Here is an 8,222-nt window from a genome sequence, read left to right on the forward strand (position 1 = left end):
ATGTCATCGATTTTGAGGAAATTGTTCAGAAATGAAACAAAAAAAGTTACGCAAAAAAATTCCATCACTGGGCGAAATAACAGCTTTGTAAGTTAATTTTTCAATATTTCAAGTCAGCTTTCTTTGTTTTCAAGTGGAATTTGATAAAACAAAAAGTGAAATTAGCATATGGTTTTATTTGTTGACAAATAATGACATAAAATGTCCTATGGATGTTTCAAAATTATCTGAAACATTATCAGTAATAAACGAAACTTTACAGCCAGTACCGTACTTATCAAAACTCGAAGGCAATCAGTTACAGTCAGGTCAATCACTGATTGTTCGAGGTTATATCATTGGTTTGTTTTTGGAGTTAATTAAAATGTTCGTTTCTGAGAGGGAACTGGGAGGAATAGAAACAATACACAACGGCAGTGTGTCGTTTAAACCTGATAGCCAATCTAAAAAGAACAAATTAATAGAATAGTGATTAGATGAATATACCAAGAAGCTGAGAAGATAGGAGAAACCATTTTGGAGACATTTTTATGTACAATTTTGAATGTATGGACGTGCTGTGCGGTAAATATACTTCAAGATTCTAAATTAGTTTATGGTGAAAACTTTTCAATTTAATAAATTAAACTAAGATGTACTATTTATGAGTGCAAAAATTTGAATTCTACATAAACGAGTTCGGGTTTAGAATTTTAAGATTATCAAAAATAATAAAATTTAAGGACGTAATGAATTTATTATAAACCTTACAAATGGTGGAAAAGTGGAAAAGGAGAATGAAAATGATATTCTTGACAATCGACTTCTTGCTATTCGAGCAAATATTGCTTTGAAAAGAATTTATTTGAATGCCTGTATTGATGGCGAATGGGGAAGGTTAGTTTATTCGGTGTGAGAAGCAAATCTGAGAAGATTCCATTCATTGTTGAAATTTCTACTGGCAATAAATTATTAAGAAAAAAAAAAAATAATTTAGAGAAGGCTCAGTGAAGCATAAGTGGACACTTGGTGATGAATTCGATATACGAATTAGATGTCATGATAAATACTTTGAGGTAAATTTTCCAAATTTTTGAAAATGAAAATTTTTTTTCAAAATCTTTTTCAAATTAAATTTTCGAGAAAAAATTTTTCAAAAAATGACTAATCGTAAATTGAACACTTTGAGTAATTCTTAAAGAACAGTTTCTTTCAAATTATTATCTCTACTTTTCTATCTTTCATTAAATGCATTCAACAGCATTCTGGTATTTCGACAAGAAACTATTTTGAAGTAATTTCAGATATTCGTTGACCATAAATTACTAGCCAAATTCGCGTATTACGTGCCAATTTCAAATATTTCACACATTTATATGAACGGCGATGCCGAATTATATACAGTCTCGTGGGAGGGCAAGTATTACGTAAGTATAGCTTTAATTTAATTTTAATTTGAATAGCTTTAATGAAAATAAACGGTGGTGTCAGTAATGTTAAGCATTCGTATTTATTTTAAATTTCCAAATCTTCCACCACTAATAGTTTGATATGAATGCCAAACTGTATTAGTTCTTTAAAATTCTTTCCCTTTGAAGTTTTAACTTAAATGAAAATGAACTTAAACAGTTGCATTTTCTTTAATCATAGTGGATTGATTTTTCTCGAGCTTTACATCAACACAATTGCAGCAAGTTCCTTACACAGCAGATATCCCGGGAAACTTTTATCCAGGACGAAAGCTTTACGTATCAGGAGTTGTTAAAAAGCGAACCAAACAATTCGTGGTGGATTTTCACTCTGATAACGATATAGCATTCAGATTTAATCCACGAATTGCCGAAAAAGTAAGTTATCATTTGAATAAAACACGAACCAGCAACAGAAATCATACAGTGATTACCAAGAAATTAGGATTATTAATGGAATAAAACATTACATGAAAAGAAAAATTTTAATTGTTGAAAATTGATCAATGAAAGGACAGATTAATCTATGCTATGTTTATATCACTAATAATCTTAAATATTCCACTTTTCAATTGCACTAGGTCTTATGAATCAAAGAAAAAAAAAGTTATTTGATAAATTCGGCAACTTTTCAGAAGTTAATTCGTAATACTCGATCAGAAGAAAGATGGGGAACGGAAGAAAAGGAGATCGAAATACAATTTCCATTCAAAAAGAAGCGAGCATTTGACTTACTGTTTTATTGTGAAGAAAACCGATTTCTTGTTAGTTTATTTTTATTTTTCAGTTTTTAGAAAATAGAATCTTAATTTAATTTGACTTTTGAAATTTATTTTTCACGCTAAAAGTTTAGTAATCCCTTGGTTTCAATGCTACAGTGTCATGTGGATGATTGCCTTATATGTTCATTTACACATCGAATGTCACCCCGAAATATCGATAAACTTTCCATTGATGGTGACATCGAATTACAAGGAGTACACCTCAAGTGAAAGCCAATTTCCTTCTTATTTGAGACATTCACTTTTTTATGTTTTTCAGCACTCTTAAATTTGTTTTTATTTCAATGTTTCATGATAAATTTTTACCTTATGTCTTACTGATCTTGAAAAAGTTACCATGAACAGATTATATGATCTAAAAATAAGAAATAGTTAATACCGTAGTTATTCATGACTTTTCATTTCGTAAATACAGATTTCTAATTTTTCACTATTTTTGCAAAAAATGTTTATTTTACTTATACTTTATCTATCTATCAATCTATATATAGAAAACTTGTAAGTTTATTTCTAATCATTCTCGATATTTCATCATTTTAAAGAATTATATGGCAGTTGTTTAATGTTCTGCGATGTAAGGTAGTCTGTGATGTAAAATGGAAAGCTACAGTACAAACCAACCGCTTTGTAGAAAGCTGGATGGTGGATTACAATATGTATGAAGTTTTATTGGAATCCTTTATTGGAACAAATATTTATTTGACTTATCTATCATCTTACCTTTTTTTTTTCTCTCTCTCTCATCATACATATTATTTGTCAAAAACCTTTACGCTAGCATTACTCTATAGGGTCACGTCACGTCAAATCATCATTCTCAAGTAGTTACGATAGGAAGTGAAGAAAAATAAGTTCAATCGAAGTTTATTTGAGATTTTAGTATTCTGCACACTATATAGTTGAAATAAATATAGCAGTAAGGCAAGAATGGTAAGAAATTCTACATTGTACATAAAATGAAATGAAATAAGAAGATTCATTAACAATTATAATTAGCTGTGATAATTGCAAGTATACATTATTGATGTAAAACAATGCTTTTTTAGGTCAGAACGATGAAAGTTGATTTTGACTGGCTTCTTTTCTTAATTCAGCTACATGAAATGGAAAAATATTATAGTTAATTTTGATGATTTGTAGTTGTAATTAAATTTAAAGACTTTTTAAACTGCAATTGTAATTAAGGTGATTGCAATCATTATAAACCAGCATGATTATGCAGTATTAATAACTAAAATTTCAGTTTTTCGTTAATGTTATTTGAAACAAATGTACATATCAATCACTCTAGTTGAATTGTCTTAACAAATTTGATGATGTCACTAGCAAGAAGTTTCGGCTCTTCGAAAGCAGCAAAATGTCCACCAGCTTTGATTTCCGTATAATTTGTTATGTTGTACATGGTACGCATTAGCTCTTCTGGCTGCTTCATCAGATCTTCCGGGAATGCGGCATAACCGGTTGGAATACTGATGTACCGACTTTAAAATAATAAGCTGATAATTTAACAACAATCAAACATACAGTCAAGACATTTCCCATTAGGATTACTGTCCTAAAACTCATATAGTTTCAAAATTTTAGCATATAATTGATCAAATGAAAGATGTTTTAACTACCAATAAGCACTTAGTACCAAAAGTAGTTTACAGTCTAGCAAATGAAATGAATTTAAAAAGGCAACTTACTTGAATTTATTAAAAATGGGTGTATTCTGGAAATATTCCTTGTAAAGCCTTATGGCATTTATTATATTATTATTGAACCAATAAATGGATACTATGGTCAACAATTCATCCAATGTAAACTTTCTGGAATGTGTAGAAATTGTAAACTTTCATTTGGTTAAAAAAAATTGCTATTGCAAAACTTCTAAAATTGCATATTTCTTTGTTTTCAAAAAATTTTATCAGTGATTACAATTAATTACTTTGTGAGACCACCGTCATGAAGTGACCGATAAGTAGTGTTTGTTCCGTATGAAAACTTTTCCAGGATATAAGCTGCCAAACCTATTGGAGAATCGTTAAGTGCTGCACCTAAAATACTACTGAAATAGGAGAAGTTTAGAAACTAAGGCGAAATAACCAATTACTGAAGTTTTTGATGCAGTTTTAACTCCCAGAATTATTTATTCCCAATCTAGTTTCATCGGATTCCTTAATTCAGACTTATTTGTATAATTATAACTAAATGTAACCTTGAATTGGAGGAAGCAAATAACAATAAGGCAGTATGCAGTTATTAGTGAGAACTAAGAAATGCAAAATTATCACCAATAGTATCCGGTTTTGTCGCCTGGATGTGCATATATCCCGTTTCTTCAAGCATATCCTTAAGGAAAGCGCCTGTAGCCCGTTGATGAAATGTTTGAGAAGAATAAGCTAATCTTGGTGTTATAGTGCCAAATGCTGTGTACAACAGCGCCTTCCAATTAAATACTAACGCCATGTTCAAATGCAAACCAATAACACTACAATGTTGCACCGAAGTAATTGGCATTAGAGATTTCTCCAGGATTGACATTTGAAAAAAAAATTTAGAATTCAGTAAGAGAAAATGAAATCGAGACTGGCATCACATACATCTCATAATGTTTCATTTATAGCTCATATTTGATTTGATTTAATTTAACAGATCTAATAATTATCACTAGAGATTGGGAATTTCGTCTGCAATACATGGAAAATAGGAAAGTTGCAGTATAACTATCACATTCCAAACGTATCTTTGCAGCCATCCGAGATGATAGAATTTTTTTATTAAGAAAAGAAATCAATTTTTTTTCTAAAAAAAATTAATTTTATTTTATTAAACTTTCTTTCTTTCTTTTTTACTTTGATCTCTTCTAAAAAAGAAAAGAAAAACCTGACTTTTCAGGATAATAAAAGGCGATGTTTGTAGCTATATTACTTCCCCAATCTCCACCTTGCAGTAAATATCTTGAGAAGCCTAAACGAATCATCAGTTTATTGAATATTCTTGCTGCCACTTCTGTATTGAATCCTGTAAAACTTGAAATCTATTTCTAGCAAAAGTAATATGTACTTCCGATACAATTTGCTAAATTTGTTTGAAGACAGTGTACATTAACAGAAAACTGATGGATTGAAAATATTGGTCTATAAAATTAACTGATTTATTCATGAGGTATTTATTGGTGAAGCGAAGCTTATGAAGTGCTAGAAGTACAAAACACTAATGATTAGAATTAAATGTAAATAGCTTGAAAGATAAACGTCTGACCAGACTGAATTTGGTGTACAATTTTTACAGGTATTTCACGTTTCAATAAAACTGCTAAGGAACAAAACAAATCGGACTAGTTTATTCAATTTATTCAATACAGTGTTTTTTTTTTTGCTTCAAAAGTGGAAGTAATATTTAAAAAAGTGAAAGTAACTTTCTTAATATTTCATTAATCTTTCATCTCACCTTTTTTTATTGGTGCAGCAGACCAACCGAATCCGGGGATTGATGGTGCAATTATTTCAAAGGTTATACTAATATCAGAACCAATCTGCTGAATTGGATCCACCAGCAGAGGAATGATTTTAAGAAATTCGAACACATTTCCGGGCCAACCATGCAGTATGAGCAGTGGAACGATAACTTCGTAATTATTATGCATCGGTTTAGCATGAATGAAATGGATCTATAAAACAGATTAAATAGCACAATTATATTTGTCTTTATCAACAAAAATTAAATTACTTGATTGATTTGAAAACCTAAATATAAATGATAGGATATAAAATAATAAGGGAAAAGAAAAAGATGCAATAAAAAGCTCATTTCTGACTAGAAAAGACTTGCCTTAAGGCCTTCAATTTCAGTAGTGAATTGAGGTAAAGTATTTATAATGCCTTCATGATATTTCCAATTATATTTGTTAAGCCAATAATTAGCCACATATTTGAGATATTTACTGTTAAAACCGTATGAGAAATCATTGCAATCTTCTAGTGGCTCATAATTAATTCGGGCATTTTTTAAGCGGAATTTCAAATCCTATAATTCAGTTTATTTTTAGACTTAGCAGTGAAGTTAACGCAAGAACCATGGAAACATTGTATCATCATCATTCCACATATGCTTCATTAATTTCAAGTTAACAAATTAATGAAGAAAACAAGCTACCTGTATAGCTTCCTCGGGAACACTTATTTTAAAAGGTGTAATGCGCTCATCATCTTTTCGTTTCTTTCCACGACCAAACCACCCATCGATAGCTATATTATGCTAGAAATTTTGTATTTAAATCTGTTTACTTAGACTCAAATCACTAATTATCATTTCATCAAGTTTGCTCACTTTAAACTAATCAACTAATCAAGGTAAAGTTTGCTAACAGTATCTGTCATTTCAAAGCTCGAAATAATTTGAAGAAAAAAAAAGAATGACTCACTGAATGAGAAGCGCTAAAGTCCTTTTTAACTGCGTAAATAGCATAAGTAATGATTGCAACAGATACAGCCAAAATTAATTGCAATGAATAATTGCTCATTACTAAAGGAATAAATAAGTTGAAATAAACGCAATAATATCAATTCGCTGTTAAAAAAATTCAGTACAAATGGAATGTCCAATTCATTCCCAACATATTATCTATTTCCTTTCACTTCCAAACCTTTAGTGGTCTTTTGGCCTATGCCAAGGTTGCCAACATTTTGGATTTCAATCATATCTGCGTATTATAACTGCCTTCAATGCTTCAATTATTTTATCTTATAGATAAAATGTCATTTGCGTAATAAAAACTTAAATTACTAAAGTTTATTTCTAATTCAAATTTATAATGAACTAAAAATTTGTGATTTAGTTCGCAAAAGTAGTTGTTTATTTCTAAATAATAAAAATCAACTCATCAACAAACAAATTTACTCACTGAACATAAACAAATGAAATTTTAATTAAAATTCGAACAGTACTTTGCTGCTGTCGTTTCATTTTACAATTTGCCAATGTCAAAAGTTATCCAATTGGGGTGGGGGGGAATTGAAGGTCACAACATTCGAGTTATGACTGCTAACTAGTGAAATCAATAGAACTAAGGAAGGGAACGCTGTGTTGTTGATGATAAGAAAATGATGTTAGGAGTGAGAACAATTTGTAGTAATACTCGATGTATAGCTATCGATCATGGATCACAAATCTAAAGTTCGCTCCAAATTTTATATTATTTCAACACTCGTTCGTCCAATCTCAAACAAAGTGATCAAAATTAAATACCCAACAAATTTTTCAACTTCAAATGATATTTGAAGTTGAAAAACTTGCCAATTTATGTTTGATTACCACAAAAATTAATTCTAAATTCGAATTCTAGAGCCTCGCAAAATACACTGTTCAAGATTGAATGATTAGCGAATGAAAATGCAAAAAGAAACACATGAGAATTATTAAAATGTTAAACATTCTTGAAGTACTAATTTGTTTATGACATTTTGTTGACAAAAATAAAAATTTAACTAAACGGAAAATTTTTTTTTTTTTATATTTTCCAACGCTACTTGCAACTGTTGTACAATTTTCAGTAGTTTACAGCACAATTCTTTTTCTTTTTTTCCATTTAACACTTATAAATATAAGTCATTTGTCGCAGCAAAAAGTAATTTAAATTACCATTGGATTCCGAAGATTTTAAAATATTTTGATAAAAAGAAAGATTAGAATAAAATCAAGCAACTAAGCTACATATACGCACATTGCCTAGACTTGTTAGGACATAGTCATTGGCTGTTAGGGAAATCTGGATGAGACTAGGTTATTCCCGATGCATTCCGGATCGCGTGCCTTCCGGAAAGAGTACAAGAAAATGTTATCAAGAAGCTGAAGTGTTCGTAGAGCAAATATAACCGACATTCGTGTGTATCCCTAAGTGCTTGCTCATAGATCTTCCTTTGTGCAGGAATGTGAAATGTTTTTAGTAAGTGTACTTTCCCTGATCATAGAACGAACATTCATTTACCGAATTTCATGAGAATCAAAA

The 8,222-nt window shown here is 30.1% G+C and overlaps 2 protein-coding genes across 3 annotated transcripts; one reads left to right on the top strand and one right to left on the bottom strand.

Moving 5' to 3' along the window:
- On the top strand, positions 1–2,440 carry Bm2916 (Uncharacterized protein; the record flags this gene model as incomplete). The annotated part of the gene is made up of 8 exons (XM_001901040.2): positions 1–87; positions 263–341; positions 723–876; positions 977–1,055; positions 1,284–1,406; positions 1,671–1,826; positions 2,084–2,212; positions 2,327–2,440. The coding sequence occupies 8 exons, from the start codon at positions 1–3 to the stop codon at positions 2,438–2,440; spliced, it is 921 nt and encodes a 306-aa protein (XP_001901075.1).
- A 1,072-nt stretch (positions 2,441–3,512) lies between these two features.
- Positions 3,513–6,737, bottom strand: Bm6095 (Uncharacterized protein; the record flags this gene model as incomplete). 2 transcript variants are annotated; one of them, XM_043080266.1, is made up of 9 exons in its annotated part: positions 3,513–3,711; positions 3,919–4,041; positions 4,161–4,269; positions 4,507–4,703; positions 5,104–5,236; positions 5,666–5,885; positions 6,143–6,241; positions 6,371–6,472; positions 6,639–6,737. In XM_043080266.1, 9 exons carry the CDS (start codon positions 6,735–6,737, stop codon positions 3,513–3,515), a joined length of 1,281 nt encoding a protein of 426 aa, XP_042936200.1. The 2 variants fall into 2 exon arrangements, with proteins under 2 accessions (XP_042936200.1, XP_042936201.1); XM_043080267.1 differs by lacking the exons at positions 5,666–5,885; positions 6,143–6,241; positions 6,371–6,472; positions 6,639–6,737 and having other exon boundaries at positions 5,104–5,195.
- Between the last annotated feature and the right edge of the window lie 1,485 nt (positions 6,738–8,222).

The sequence above is a fragment of the Brugia malayi genome (assembly GCF_000002995.4).
Source record: "Brugia malayi strain FR3 genome assembly, contig: Bm_v4_Chr3_scaffold_001, whole genome shotgun sequence".
Taxonomy (NCBI): domain Eukaryota; kingdom Metazoa; phylum Nematoda; class Chromadorea; order Rhabditida; family Onchocercidae; genus Brugia; species Brugia malayi.